The 16,756-nt window shown below is 39.7% G+C and overlaps 1 protein-coding gene across 5 annotated transcripts in view; it reads left to right on the top strand.

The window, feature by feature from the left end:
- Positions 1-16,756, top strand: part of LOC131678795 (GTPase-activating protein skywalker) — a 190,423-nt gene that overhangs the window by 107,816 nt on the left and 65,851 nt on the right. For 2 of the 5 annotated variants that reach the window (XM_058959111.1, XM_058959113.1), the window contains exons 1-2: positions 3,405-4,237; positions 15,218-15,420. In XM_058959111.1, coding sequence (XP_058815094.1) covers positions 4,078-4,237; positions 15,218-15,420 — 363 coding nt within the window. In that variant the 5' untranslated portion in view covers positions 3,405-4,077. Of the gene's footprint in view, positions 1-3,403; positions 4,238-15,217; positions 15,421-16,756 lie in introns of those variants that run through there. The other 3 variants (XM_058959109.1, XM_058959114.1, XM_058959112.1) reach the window with 3 other exon arrangements.

Raw genomic sequence — 16,756 nt, 5'->3', positions numbered from 1 at the left:
GAGACTAAGTTTGGGCAAAACGGTCCAGCCATCTCTGAGAAAAATGAGTGACATTATTTGACACATACGCACATACATACACACACACACACACATACACACACATACACACACACATACATACATACACACACACATACAGACTTTTTCCGATCTCGACGAACTGAGTCGAATGGGATATGACACCCGGCCCTCCGGGCCGGGATTAGGTTGACGTTTTTCAGAGTGATTGCATAACCTTTCTATATGAGAAAGGCAAAAATGTGCCAAAATCCAAAAAAGTGAATCGTAGTCAAATTTTTTTTTTCGAGTTTGCATCAAATCTCGACGTTTCATGCACCTTGAACACATTTAGCATCAAAAATAAAAATTCTATTTTTAATTTTTCCTATAGTTTATATGAGAAATTTCTGTGTGGCCGTACTCTGAAACCCGTAATTCCGGAACCAGAATTCCGATCGATCCAAAATTCAATAGCAGCCGATGGGAAGGTTGCACCTTTCATTTGAGACTAAGTTTGGGCAAATCGGTCCAGCCATCTCTGAGAAAAATGAGTGACATTATTTGACACATACGCACATACATACACACACACACACATACACACACACACACACATACACACACATACATACATACACACACACATACAGACTTTTTCCGATCTCGACGAACTGAGTCGAATGGGATATGACACCCGGCCCTCCGGGCCGGGATTAGGTTGACGTTTTTCAGAGTGATTGCATAACCTTTCTATATGAGAAAGGCAAAAAAGAAACAGATTGTGTTCAAACCCCTAGTCAAGCGTGATGTCTCGCAAGAAAATGTAGTTAATGAGAACTATCGAAATCGAACTTGATAGGGGCTTAACAAGCCAATGCAATGTGCACTAATGAGAAAAATATTGGTGAAAAATCCACCAAGGAGAAAAAACATCGATTCTTATGAGACGAAGTCGAAACGGATATTTCACAACTTATTAGTTATTGGTGTTGTGCTCTTTACACATACATACTAACTCATATACACACACAGTCAACGGGAATGTACAAACAACTACAGGGTTATAATAATAAAATATAAAACCAAAAATGTGTACGACAACATACAAACGCTCGAGCTGTTCGCGATAATAAGAAACCGGGCCTAAACACGACGATTCACGCATACCAATCTCGCGTGGTCAGGAATCGTACCCGTCCGGGAGCTCCCACCCTAAAAAATAAATCAGACAGTTTAAGAGTAAGAGATTCGAGTGAAATGGGAAAACTCACTCGCTCTTCCTTCATCTGAACCGAACACTTAAAATTAAACTTAAACAGTCTCAAATATGAACGAGCAAATAATCGTTTCCGCGCGATCCTGAATCGCCCGAGCCCGGAAGCTCCTATCCTTGGTCCTAGCAACCTGGGCTCATGCTTCCAGATGGACTATTCTCAAAAAAAAAACACACACACACACAAACTCATTTAGGCAACAAGTTTCAGGGCACTAGAACACGCCCCATGATTATAAAATCGCATTTACACACGTGAAGTCACTTACACGTGTCGAACCCATTAACATACAAATGCTTGAGCCCTTCACGACCATCCACGACATCTACACCCGCGATCTCGCAAACTTGATAACATCCCAGTTATAAGGTGTACATCTCAGCGCTTATAAATTTTCAAACTCTGTCTCAAGCGTAAAAACTCCCACGCTCGCACGATCATGAATCGGTCACTTCCGGAAGTATCTATTCTTGGTATCAGCAGACTAGGTTCATGCCTTCAATTGGACTAATTAAAAAAAGAAAGCTCTCATATCCACTGGACAACACGTTCCATGACGCCATGACCGGGAACTTTAGTGATATGGGGTAACTCACTCTCTGTCAGAATGTGAATTGTACATCGAAAACTAACTATCAGAACGAAGGTCCGCGTGACCATCCAAGAACGCACGTGAATATATGAATGGCCACACGGTTACAAAATCCAGTTTTGTACACGCGAGGTCACATGCACGCGTGACAAACATGTTAACATAGGAACGCTTAAGCTCTTCGCGATTACCAACGGACACCTACGCCTGTGATCGCGCAAACTTGATAACACCCCGGTAATAAGGAGAACGTTTTAGCACTTACGAAGTTTTAAACACTGTCTCAAACGCGAACCTACAAACGTCCATTTACACGCGACATGAATCGGTCACGTCCGGAATCCATTGGCCTCTAGCCTAGTAACATTTAGTAGGACTTATCCAAAAATAAAGCTCATATCCACTAGACAACACGTTCCATGGCGACATGACCGGGAACTCTAGCGATATGAAAGCATCTGAGCCGTACACTAAAAATAAAGTATTAGATTCACGATCCGCGCGCGATCATCCAAGATCACACGCGAATATGCAAAAGGCACACGGTTACAAAATCGAATTTATACACGCGAAGTTACATACACGTTAGCACAGGTGACATACAAACGCACACGCGATTGAACATGTTAACGTACAAATGCTTGAGTCTTCGCGATAATACATGCGATCGCAAAGTCTCTACCTCCGCACATATCTGAACCGTATAATGAATTCAGAATCACGGACCGCTGCAATTGGTCGTAAGCAGTGTTTTAGTGGGCGACATTGTCTGCCTCGTCTGCAATTGTAGTGTGTGATTTTGACGGGGAGTCCTTCCGAGAACCTATGATAACTCTTCGACGTTGGTTTCTGAACATGAAATGTACTTCTAGATCCCTCACAAACTACTTTCGCCTTTTTTGCGATTTGGATGCATCTTTCTTCAGCCAATTGCCACTTTATTCGCAGAACCTTATATTTATTCTTATCTCGTGTTTTCAACGGTACGCGTGCGGTACAACGTATAAGTCATCACATTTTGTTGACTAAGATGGTATTCATTTTTGCCTTCCTCATACATTTTTAATTTATTCACAAAACAATAAATTAAACTCAGCTTCCCTACAGTAAACATCCAGAGTCCCACTGATATAGCACCGACCTGTGACCCTCTACGCCTACCGACCGATCACTGCCCGTTCATCTTCCTAAGAATTACCAAACCAAGAGAATAAAGAAAAAAATCTCCCTAAGATTAGTTTGTTTACCTTCGTGTGGCTTTATCTCGCAGCTTCTTCTTCCGCGCTATCACTGATGCTAGTTCGTTGGTATTGGTGCACGTTCAATAATAATGCAACCGGCAGCGAACTCTCGATTTGACCGGTTTCAATTGAAATCATCTTCCAATTATCACACTCCGCCTGTCCACTTGTTTCTCTACACAACCTCCCCCCCCCACCCACCAACTACTATCACGGGTTCTATGCTGGCTGGCTGGCTGACTACTATAGTAGAAGCGCTGCCTCGATCGGTCGGTACTCAGTCGAGATCAGCCGGCGAATTCGGACGGACGTGTTGTGTTTTTGCTGTGGAGCCTAGTTCCGTTCTCTCGCACACCAACCACTTCGCCGTGTGGATAGGAGACGAGGAGAGCTGTGTTGGTTGGCGCGACGCCCCATCGCGATTCGGAAGGTGCGTGGATTTGTTGACGTTGTTGCGCGTTGAAAAAGTGTTGTTGAACAGCGTGAAGCTTGATTATTCGAGCTGGTTGTTTACACCATCCCATGATAGATAGTAGTGCTGATTTTATAACCCAGTTCGCATCGATCACGTACGGGGCGAGAGTGAGTGTGCTGCGTATCGCGAGGTCGCCGCTTCGGGTTGCTTTCGGGTAATCTGCTCCTGCGGGGAAATGTTTTGAATGTCGGAGGAAAATAAATCAGTGATCGAATCAACTTTGAAATGTTCGCATCAAATTCAGCCTTGTTTGGATAAGAGTGGTACGGTTGAGCGAAGCGAATAAAAATATGTGCAAATTTAATACCGGGGTTCTATATTTAGATGCAAACGAGATGAGTGAATTACTGTATGTATTGCTGGTTCAACAGTAACGTAGAAACGCAAAAGCAACCTCAGTTCAAAGGATCGAAAGAAAAATATTTACTTACAAGTGAGCAAGTGAGTGTGAATCGTTGGCCGGTGTCACGGTGTGATAGCGTATAGTCAACCATGGTTGCCAAAACGCCAGAAGGCATTTCGCTAGAGAATCTCAGTAAACGCGCTTCGGTCTACATAGATCCGGATTGCGATCTGTATTTGGAGCTGCAGTACCTGCAGTCGTCGGATTTCAACAAATGCACCTGCTTCGATCTGCGACTACTAGCACCAGGTAACTATCGGTTGGTGGGATGGAACTTGTCTGTCTGTTGTCGAAGAAGGGCACACTGTGGTCACGGTTCGTAGTGAACATCGACTGTAACAACTCTAGATGATGATGGTTGTGTCCACAGTGTGACCTGCTGATAGTTCGGATCATTCAGCTCGTGAGGTGACGTAGGCAAGTGAACAAACAGAGTTAATAAATTTGGACTGGCGAACGTGACTGACTGTTTAACATTATATTTTACACTTTTTTATATGGTCGATGCGCATAAAACTATCTTAATAAATGTTAATTGGTGATCGGAACTGAACACGAGCACCGTTTTGCAGTTGTTGCATCCGGGGTTATCCAGAGAGAGCTCTTTTGAGGCTTGAGTATAAACCATTTCGTATATTTTCCATTCTAGAAATTTAGACTTTCTTCAAATTGAATTGCAAACTCTTGTTTTCTGCGTTACTCACATTCTTCTGAATCTTAACTCAAATCCTAATGACCAATTATTATTGTTTTCGCTTTAGAAAAATCCCTAACGCTATGTACGGGGTTCGGAATCGAGCCCAGGTAGACTGCGTACAAGGCAATTGATTTGCCAAATACGTTACACCAGCCCTTAATAATTTATATATATTTATGGCGCATACTCCCTGGAAAAGCGTGAAGAAATGGATGTGAGTTTTATCTGTGATAGTTTGGAATCCACCGTGAATAAATTCTTTCAACTTTCATACATACTTTCATGCACTAAAAATCGGCAGCGAAATCTACTTAAACGGATGGTGAACCTCTACATCACCTCTACATTTTTTAACTAAGCATGGTTAAGAAGTTCTCTAACGTGAATTAATTTAATCAAAGCACCAGAAATAGAATAGATGAGTGTATTTTTCCTTAATTAAAATCAAAATTTCACACCATCAGTAAACTTTACAATTTTTACCTTTCGACTCAGTTCGTCGAGATCGGGAAATTTCTGTGTACATATATGTGTCTGTATGGGAAAAATGTAACCTTTGATTCTTAAAGATGGCTTGGCCGATTTGCACAAAGTTAGTTCCAAATGAAAGGTGCAACTTCACATCGACTGCTATTGAGTTCCAGTTCTGGAGTTACGGATTGAAGAGTGCGGTCACACAGCAATATACCATATAAACTGGTACCACCATGATATCAAAATAATGCAAAGCTTATTCAAATGGGTGCCAACTTACTTGGATTATTAGGATTACTAAGCCGTGTGGTATCCGGCGGGCTGAAATTTCTCGAATCATTTCATCCGAAAATTGACCCACTGGTTTCTGTTCCCATGTCGTAAGAGGCGACTAACAACAGATGTGTCTGTGGTCCACTATGAGGTTGGTAACAGTTATCTTGCTTCTGACTAAACAAGCCTAGAGGCCGTGTGGCATCCGGTGGGTTGAAGTATCTCAGCCAAGAATTGATCCACTGATCGTAAGAGGCGACTGAAAGCAGGAGTCCTCGAGTCGAAGTGTTTCTTCATGTCAAGGACTGAATGGCTGGAATGATTAAAATGTGCCAGTCGCTCACGGAGTGTCGTGGGTATTGTCCTTACTGTGTTAAGCGAATCTCGTACACGGTGGACGTTTGTTTCTTCGCAAATCATGAGATTCAAATGATGGTCATGTCACTAATGCCCACTTCGGGGTCGCTATAGGCGATTAAAAGCCAACGAGTTTGGTATCTTCTAGTAGCCACAACATAATTTTAGGTAGCTCAGATATCAATTTGAGAGGCACCGAATTCATGGACTGTTTAAGCAGCACAAATTTGCATATACTTAAAGTAGTAAATCACCCAACATTTGAACGATCTGGCAGAGAAGAGGTGTTCGATGTAACTCTCTGCTCTGACTGTATTACGCATGAGTCGGCAAACTGGCTCATACGCAACGAGCTCGAACCGTCGCACAGAGGCGTAACTAACTTCAAATCCTGGCCAAAATAAAAAAAAAAAATATTGTTTTTGTTTATTTGTCCATATTTTCAGCTTCAATTGTTCTTCGAAACATACTCTAACGCTTTGCTTAAAAAGAAAAATGTTTTCGTTTGGTAATTTTTGTCTGTAATTATTTGAAATAAGTGATTTTTTTACACATTTTATTAGCTCGAAAGCCATTATCCCTCAATTTTTCAGATTACTCAAAAACTAATCACTCAAATTCAATATATAAATCAAAATCGCGCTTTTCATAGCAAACTCCAGCAACTACAATCAATTGGGGTCAATTTTAGCTTTTCTTTGTCATTTTTGGGTAGGTTTTATAAAAGTGCTCACTTTTTTCAATTTTCCAAATATTCGTTAGTAAAAAAGTATCTTGTCGGGCAATGTCGGGTAAATCTGTTAAAAGGAGAAGATTATTTGGAGTGTCCTCTCACTGTTCCATGAAGAAAGCATTCCCAATTAATCCCATTCGGTTTTTTACAACTGTTTGAAAATGTCGTGTTTATTGCTCAAATTTAATGAATACAATTAAAAAAATCAATATTGGGGTTATTTAAAAGATCTTATATGAAAAGAATAATTTGAAACGGCGCCGGTGGTTGAGTGGTAAGTGTGACCGTTACTCACTCCAGTTGGCCTGGGCTCAATTCCAGCCATTGTCATTGAGATTTTTCTGTGGTGAAAACATCTGTGGGGACGTCTTCCTTCGGAAGGGAAGTAAAGCCGTTAGTCCCCGGTCCACGAATTGATGGATCGATATCTAGTCCAGAAGTGAAGTCACCTCTCTGGCGTCGGTAAAGAAGAAGTAGTATCCAACTTCTATACTTACTACAAATATCCTCCTCCCGTGATACTTGTGGAGTGCGCAGTAGTAAATACGGTCTCTAGCAAAAGCAAGTATCGGACCAACCATTCCTTCACTTTCCTCCCGCGATCTACGTTAGGGCCTGGCCAGTGCCGGTATTGATCAATAAACAATTTAGGATTATCCCTGTGCAACTTCAATTAGTCCAGATCGATAACGGAGTAGCGGCCGGGGTTGGTCGCGCAAGCTCAAGATCAAGCTTATATGACAAGAATTATTTGATTGAGCCCCCATATTATTTTTCGTTAGATTGCGTCCATTAACCAAATTGAGCTATTATAACCACGATAGCCATATAAAAGAGTGTGAAATATAACTTCCACTAACCTTGCTTTATGAAACGTAACGTACACAAGTTGCCTTGGAAACGTAAGCGAAGCATCAAACAAATTATGCAATCTTCTCATTTCAGTTCCTTATCTCCGGATTGCAAGTGTTAAGGTGAATAATCCATATTGAATACGATAATCACTTGGATAGATTTCTATTACCGAATTTACAAAAACTTTAGTATTTTTTCTACTATAAGAAAACCAGAAAAGCAAAATAAACATATGAACTTGGAACAAAATGTTTTAATTTATGAAAGCAGTTGAAACAGATTAAATCTCAATGCGAGGTTCCCTCAAACTGATAAATTACTCTAAAAACACGTTTACATTGAAAAATAATAATGCTCGTGGAATTCGTTTATTTTTGGCTTTGCATCGCACTACAAGGAGGTTTAATATTTTCATATTTTGGTCATAAATTGTCTAAAACCATGAAAAACCATTTTTCATGCGTACAAAAAAGCTTAAAAACATATTAAATAATTTTGGCCATGGATTTGATATAGTTACGCCACTGTGCGTCGTCGTTATCTGATCATAAGCACATCGTCTTTGATCATTTGAGCGCCTAGTGGTAGCAACTTCTTGCGGTTCTACTGTGTGATAGTTCAATTTTGAATAAGTGATAGAAAAAATTGGATTTAATTGTGTGGATTTTGCTATATTGTAAATTCCCACTCGTTTTGATCAAACCGTTGATGTGTGTAGATCCTTTTTGGATTTTCGGGGAATCGAAAATTGAGTCACTTCCCACAACATTAGGTGTGGATACTGTAAGTTCCGAGAAACGTGCTCCTTCTAAATGCTAAAAAATAGGAAACAAATTGATCAATAGCAAAGAAAAGAAGCACAATCGCAGAGGCAACAATGCTTCAGCTCATTTATGAAGTCTTCGATTCTCAATACTTATCGAGTGCAAGCAAGGTTGGAGAAAGGTCACTTTTCGATAGCGCTGAAAAAAAAAGATCTTCACGGGTGTCTTCTTCCAATCCCTCCTAACTCATTCATCCCCAGTTTCAGTGAGTTTGGCTGAGTATGGTATTGTTTGGTTCTCTCCGGATAACGAACAAAGCTGTACCTGGTTTAAATAGAAATTGCAGGAGATAAATGAGACAAGAGACTTCCGTTGTATCGTCGAATCATACAGCCTTCACTAGAATAAGGTATTCCTTTACAGTCCGTGGAATCCTAAAGAATGTTTGAAGACTACTGTTGTTTTGATGAGGTTAGAGTTCCATAATCCTGGTTCGTTGGCAGTTTTCTGGGAAATTCTGAGGACTAAGGCGCCTACAGAGAAAATACAGCAGTATTTTTGCAGTATCGACGACCGTTCTCTGGAATTTCTAGCAAAAAAGGGTTAAAAACTAAACTATGGCTTTCAAATGTCACGACGATAGTTTATAAACCTACATCGGTTTAAGCCGAATTTTAATGACAATATCTCTTCGGAGGTCGTTATATTATCTTCCGTATTGTTTATATTCTTTGTGACGTTGGATTACAAACGTAACTTTGACTTCCAAAAAGTCACGGCAAAAGTTTATAAACCTAAATCGGTTTAAGCCGAATTCGAATGACAGTATCTCTTCGGGCGTGTTGTTCTGTTTTCTCAATATCCCCTCGGGGGTGTTGATATATCCGCTCATCGAGACGTGTCTTTATTCCCTTGGGAGTGAAGAATACTTCCGTATCGTCTATGTCCTCTGTGTCGATATTTTTCTTATCCATAACCTTACCACTTCCCCAATACTGCCCATCAGGGAAATGATGAAAAGAAAAATCATGGCAAGGCACAAATCTCCGATCAACATGGGGAACGTGCCATTTGAGCCAGTCGCTACTAAATCTTGAGTCCAGTTCGTCGAGATCGGAAAATTTCTGTGTATGTATGTGTCTATAAGGAAAAGAATGTCAGCTTTATTTCCCAAAGATGGCTGGACCGATTTACACAAAATTAGTTCCAAACAAATCGTGCAACTTCACATCGACTACTATCGATTTTTTTGTCAATCAGAGTTCCGGTTCTGGAGTTACAGGTTGAAGAGTGCGGTTACACAGCAATTTGCCATATAAACCGGTACCACCATGATATCAAAAGCATGCAAAACCTATTAAAACGGGTGCAAACTTACTGGGATTAGCCAGACTAGATCAATTATGACTAACCAAAATCACCTTGATCACAGGGGTCACCTACGACGGTTCCTAATTCCATACAAGCATGAACTGAAAAAATTTCAAAGACGCATAGGCTATTTAATTTTTTTTTATTTTCTGGGCTTGATTTGGCACATTTAAGCCTTCCTCACAAATCATAATTGCACTACTAGGTGGATTCTGCTATTACTGCTACTAAAGAGATTAAAATTAACACAGAGCCCTAAGTCAATCGCTTTGTCTACGACGGTACATCAATTACGATCCTACAGCGAAGCTTCTATCCAAAGCTGAATGTGTGTTCTGTGCGTTAGCGTTGGCGGTACTGGCCGCTGGTTTGGAGGTGCTGGGTGCAGTCCTCATCATTATCCTAGCAGAAAATGTCCACGTTTGTACGTAGGATTTTGTTACAGTTCCAGCACAGTTTTTTTTATTTCGATTATAGAGGTTTTAACCTTAAGGTCATTCGCCTCTTCAGGTTAGAAATATCTCTTATGAAAAATTTCTAACCCTATGTGCGGGGTCGGGACTCGAACCCAAGTGCGCTGCGTACTAGGCAATCGATTTACCAATACGCTACGCCCACCCCATTCCAGTACAGTGTTTTCCGTGTCTTCATGCCACAGTGCCCTTTGCAAGCCTTGCACTTACTGAACTGATCTGGGTTAGCGCACAGCGTTTTTTGGTGATGTATAATGCCATCAAGTACGCATGAAGTGGGCAGATAGGAACCACACTAACTCCATTGGAAATTCGTGGAAAAACATTTCTCCGTAGTTTAACAAGCAGTTTTCAATTAACCTATTCGGTAAAACACTGTGTCAGGTCGTGCATTTGGACTTCGTATGTGTCTTCAACTTGTTAATAAATTTTAAACTAGTTTTAATTTTAAAGTAGCAACCCCTTATTGCATACTCCTACCAAAGCCTTTATATGTCAAAAAAAAATTCCGGGCCGGAATCAGGTTGACGATTTTTAGAGTGATTGCATAGCCTTTCTATATGAGAAAGGCAAAAATGTCCAAAAAAGTAAATTTACGTCAAAGATTTCATCAAATCTCAACGTTTCATGCATTTTAAAGTAATTTGTCATCAAAAATGCAAATTTGATTTTGAAATTTTCCTTTACTCCCTCTCTTTGAGAATTTTTCATTTCAGTTTATATGGGAATTTGCTGTGTGGTCGCACTCTTCAACCCGTAACTCCGGAACCGGAAGTCCAATCAATAAAACAAACAATAGCAGCCGTTTGTGCAAATCGGTCCCGCCATCTCTGAGAAACAGAGGTGACATTTTTTTCCACATACACACACAGACATTTTCCGGTCTCGACGAACTGAGTCGAATGGCACATATCTCTCGACCCTCCGGGCCGGGATTAGGATGGCGATTTTTAGAGTGATTGCATAACCTTTCTATATGAGAAAGGCAAAACTTGTCCTTCTGAATGCAAAAGACTTTCAAAATATTTGGATTTCTTGCGGTCATTTCGCAATTTACGCGGTGTTTACGGGTTAGAAAAATTTCCAACGCTATGTGCGTGGTTGGAAATTGAGCTCAGGTGCGCTGCAATCGATTTACCTACCAACTACACTATGCCCACCCTCTATTCTCGGAATCGTTTTGATGAGTAAGTGTCAGAGGTCGATGTTTAGCGCTATTTTGAAATCCTAGAAATTGATTGGGTTATACCAAATTTTGTTCAATCGGAAGCCGTTTTTCAAAAGACTCTAAACATCGACCTCCGACACCCAGTAGTCGTAACATTTCCGAAGATACCCTCATTGGTCAGGTTAAGGCGAGTTTTGTTCAACTCAAAGTCGCCATCTTGGATTTCAAAATGGCGTCAAACATCAACATCTGGCATCTAATCAACAAGACAATCCCGAAAATACCCATATTGCTGAAGGGGGCACCACAAGGAGTCTTCTAGATCCGTCTTTATCTTCCCAAAAATATTCTAAATCTTTTGTATTCAAAATTTCTTAAAATATTTTCGCAGAAATCGCGTAAATTACAAGTTATGTAATTTGTATTTTGACTTCGTGTCTGCAGAATCCGCAACCACCTTAGGGACCATTCATAAATTACGTAACGCAAAAATTGCCCAAAATTGACTCCCCCCTCCCCCTATGTAACAAATTGTCACAAATTTTTCCATCCCCCCCTCCCCTGTTACGTAACAAATTCCAAGAAAAATTTTTTTTCTTCGATGAAAACATGTTACGTAACGATCTAGTTAACACCCCCTCCCCCCTATGTCACAACTTGTCGTACCCCCTCCCCCCCCCTAAAAGCGTTACGTAATTTATGAATGGTCCCTTAGTGCTTAAGCTCCGGATTGACTCTAGCTCCAAAAATGAAAACACTGTGTATCTGAGCAAACTCCGCCAGCAAACAACAACTTGGAAACTTTTCAAAATGGACCTCCCGACAGTGCATCAGTGATGGACTATTCTGTTTTCGAGGAGCCTATGGAGGTATACCAACTTGGCGCACGGTTCTAAAAATATAGGAAAACTGATAAGAGAGCCAATTCACCTTCCCTATCTCAACATAGCCGCATACAAATGATTGAATAATCCGCAAGTCTGATAGAACAATATGTATTGGAAGGAATCTGAAATAATACCTGAAACTATTTAATAGAATTTAAATAATCCCACAACAAAATCTTGAACTTTCTGGTATAAAAAAAACGGTTTAAATGATTTTCCATTAATTAGCAACACTTAAATAAATCTAGAGTTAACAGAAATTGATAGTAATCAAGAAGCCCATTCGGTTCTCGTTTTCCAATCATAAAACTGACCTACAATATTTGTACTAGTTTTATTATCACTTTACCAGAAGGGATTGGCACGATTGCGTCGGCAGGTAGCATGATTCGCTATGCATTTTCACCCCGCCACTGCACGCTCACGTCATTGACAAACAATATAAAGTTCTTGAAACAGTTGAACACTTCGCTGGAGGCTAGACTATCAAATCGAGTACTGTCAGTGATAGTCTTAATGATAGGGTTGAATACTATCATAAAATATTTACTAATTGATTTTATTGTTTATCAAGCTTCAGTGATGTAACGATTTAGTTATCCTTACCGGGTGTTCTGGGCTGATAAAATCGGTGCATTTTTCCATTTTTTAAAGGCTAGTATTGTAAAATAAATATTTATCAGACGTATAGTAAGATAATGTAGTCATAATTTTGGTACGAATTAGTTTCATACAGAAAACTTTCGCAAAATTTACGAATTGTTCGTACAATTACTATCATTCGCAGTCACTTTTATTTTTATTGAGTTTTTCGTAAATTCACACTTTCGTAAGCTGATTACGAATTGTTCGATGACATGTACGAAGGTACCTTTCGTAAAATGAACCATTTTTCACAAAGAATCAACAAGGACATTGATTGGGGTATGAAAGTCGCAGGTGTGTGTTTTGTTGTCAAGGAAGTTGTAGTTTAATTCAAATAGGATACGCCATCGAAGGAAAGAAGGAATATTAAATCAGGATGGTCGCCCTGAAAACAGTTTCTCGGCATCGTTTCACCTACCAACAAGGAAAAACTTAATTCTTTTTGGTCTTCTTTGGCAGCACAATTGTATGCATGTTAGGTAACACACCATCTTGGGCAAATGTCACGCCGGAAAGCAATTTGTTCAGCTCTTCGTTATTTGGAATGGCCAGCTGTGGCTGACGGGGGATAACCCTGATTTTTTTGTTTCCACGGACTGCGTTTCCTGCCAGCTCCAATATTTTGGTGGCGAAATGTTCCCTTACGGCCACCAACTAGAGTGATGCTTCGGCGTAGTAGCCCTTTCTCAGCAGACGGTGGATTCAGTCGACAGAATACTGGAGACCGGCACGAAACGAGCGGCATTTTAGTGTTTTCTCCTTTACGTTCGAAGCCAAATGGGCTAGCCATCGAATATAATCAGTTTACTTTCAGCGTCAAAGAGCTTCGAATAAAAACTGTTCAAGATGTGCGGCACGGTGTATGTAATCAGTGGGAACCAATCACGAACGAGCTTCAATCAGATGATTCAAAATCTTTTTTTTTCTGTGTGTGTATGCTACTTTCCACCCATTGGAAATGAAAATATTAGTTGGTTGAGGAACATTTTATCGAAGTTATTTCTTACTGATGGTTTGAAAGCGCTGATAAGGGTTAATTGACTTTCCAAAGAAAATATTCTCATGGTGAGAAATTTTGGTTCCTTTACTAGCACGGACGGAGCCAAATCCTAATAATCAACTTCTCTCTATATATTAAAATGTAGTCTCCAGCCATCTGACCAGGTTGACTAGTGGACCGACCAAAATCATAATTCATTCTGTTAAAAAATTTCGGCTCGGTACATGAAATTAGTGGCAACCAATCTTGAGCGAGCTTCAGTTGGTTGTGTTAAATTCCGGTTTCTCGTTGTGTACGCTACTTTCCAACCATCGGAAATGAAAATATTTCGCTCTGCTAGTAGCACGTAACGACACAAACTGATTCATCCACCAGCCGTGTATAGCTCACAATGATTTTCTTCGCAGTATTGTGAAGCTTTTTGATGAGATGCTCTGTTCGCTCCAAACAGCACTTTACGAATGATAATAGAAACAAATATGTAGCGAACCTATATTTAAAACTTTTCACCGTTTATGTATTCGGTTGGTGCTCCATATTGACGGCTCTGACTGAGATTAGCAGGACATTTTCAGCTTTTCCGAGTAGATTTTTCAAAACTCAGTTTTTTCATTATTAATGAATGCCAAGCATACTCCAAATTTAATACAACATTGCTGAACATATTTTCAACAAATTGATTAATTCCATTTAGCATAACAAGAAATAAACGTTCTAAATCTTACATGACTTTCTCCCGAAATTTTGAAAAGGGGTCCCTAGATTGAAAGGTAAGTTGTTAGTCACGAAAAAAGGTTTTAACGTTGAGTCGTCAAAAGAAAAATATTCAAAATATTCCGAAAATATTTATTTACCTTGATTTAGTAAATAATATTTATTTTTGAACAGTTTCGATCTGCAGTTTCTAGCAATATAGCAATATTTACTGATACTTCAGCTTGTCAAAATTTTACTAATATTGCGCAATTAAAAGGTAGTGTGTATAAAGTTTCAGTATTGACTCTTTAACCTCATTTTGCGGGTCACGACTGCCGATAACCGACCTGGGTTTAAATCCCAAACCCCACACTTATCACATACGATTGAATTGTTAATAGATGACCCAATTTCATACACCTGCCACAGGCGCTTCCTTTTGTTGACCAAAACTACAAAACGTTACCGCACGAAAGGCCATCGAACTACGACCGTCATCATCTGCGTTAGTTTGCTCCTTTCCTGTTATTTGTTGACATATCATTTATTCACTGGACTATCGTAATGAAATGTTCCGCCCAGTATCGATAAATGCCTGAAGGCACAGCGCAAGTTTGAACAGCGACAACGAACGTTCCGTCATTCTCATTAATTTGGCTGATATTATCTATCGAAATTATGTTCCGTCCGTGGTGGATAACGATATAAAAGGTTGTCATTATTTGTATCTCATTGACCTATCCTATCATCATAAAAAATGTTTTTCTTTTCTCCCACACAAATCCATTGGTTGACCTTTGCTATATCGTTTTGTTTTGTTTTGTGACTATTTCCAGGAAAAAAGCCAAATCTAAAGACATTTCAAGAAGTGCAATCACTCATTCAGCAGGGCAAGAAACGTGAAGCCAAACTAGTGCTAAGGGAAAACTCATGGCCCACCAACTCATCGATCCGGTCGCAGCTATGGCCAGCGCTCTGCAGCCAGCATCACGTCGGCAAGAGCATGCTGGATGGGTTCTACTGGGACATGGTGAATCAGGTGAGTGGCCGTACCGTTTAGTAAGTGAAGACATCCATTTAAAACCTTACCTCCTTCTACTATAGAATGTACGATTTCCTGCACTTCCATGAAGCTAGAAATGCTTTTAAAATATAAATCCTGTGTTGTCTACTAACATTTGTATGTTGTTAAGATCAATCTGGGCTCGATTCACAATCCTCGCATACTGGATACGAATTTTCTTAAATTATTCCTTTCATGTTTTTTAAGAATTGATTTTTATGTCACAAGCAGAAATAATTAATGTCTTGAGCACTTTTACAAGTTTCACATGCAGTTTAGCGGAATATGTTCACTTAATCCCAATAAGGGTTTTGTCTCGCTTTTTAATTCCACTATCAGTTCTATACATATGTCGCAACACTACTTGTGTCATTCATCTGACATCATATGAATTCCTATGAATATGGCACTGATGATGCAAACAAATAATGTAGCGAAATACCCGTATCTGTCATACACACAAGTAATAGAGGAATTGAAAAGTGTGACAAAAAACCCTTAAGTGTACCTCTTGAGACCGCAAACTAGAAGCTCTATAAAGCTATCTCCGAAACTGTGACATTCTTTTCAAGAGGGTGCCACCTCACGTGTGTAATAATGTAATCCTCTGCGTTTATGCGCTTGCTGGGAAATCCTGACGTCAGCCGAGTGGAACGAATATAAAACATTTACAACGTCGTGGTGACGCCTGTTGATTTCCAAACTGTGCGAGGTGAGTACATTGAACCACTGTTGCTTGCGTGTTTTGGAGACAGACGATGCACAGTGGCACCTCTCCATAGGAATTTGTGATGAAATATAGAATTTGGTTTGGAAGTCGATTGTTTTTTTCGATTATTGTTAATTGAATTCATCATCGTGGAGGGTTATTATATTAGTCGATAATAATGGCTAGTCATGACAATTAAAATAGATTTCAGAAACCGTTAAAATAACGTATTTTTTATTTATTTAAACTTATCTTGGTCAGTCAGTACGATGATTTAGGAGCTAATAGCGCATTTCCCTATGGGTATTTTTAAAAATATACCTATCAAAAACTTTGGTGCAAAATGGGTAGCTTAAAACTTCTCCAAATTCTCAATCATATTCATACCAAGCGATTTATGGGAATCAGAAATCAGTAGAAAATGTCTGCAATTGCACATTTCCTGCGTGATCAATTCTGTATGAAGACTGTATCAGAAATAAATTATCCACATACATTTGCGATGTACTCACATATTTGCAATGATTTTAATGCTCTCATCACAGCATGCTGTGCGTTTGACTGCCATCTTTCGGTTTAAATTCTTCGTTTCCAAAATGTAGA

This window comes from Topomyia yanbarensis, chromosome 2, assembly GCF_030247195.1.
Source record: "Topomyia yanbarensis strain Yona2022 chromosome 2, ASM3024719v1, whole genome shotgun sequence".
Taxonomy (NCBI): Eukaryota; Metazoa; Arthropoda; class Insecta; order Diptera; family Culicidae; genus Topomyia; species Topomyia yanbarensis.
Note: the sequence above shows the minus strand (reverse complement) of the source record. Positions and strands in the feature narration are given on the sequence as shown.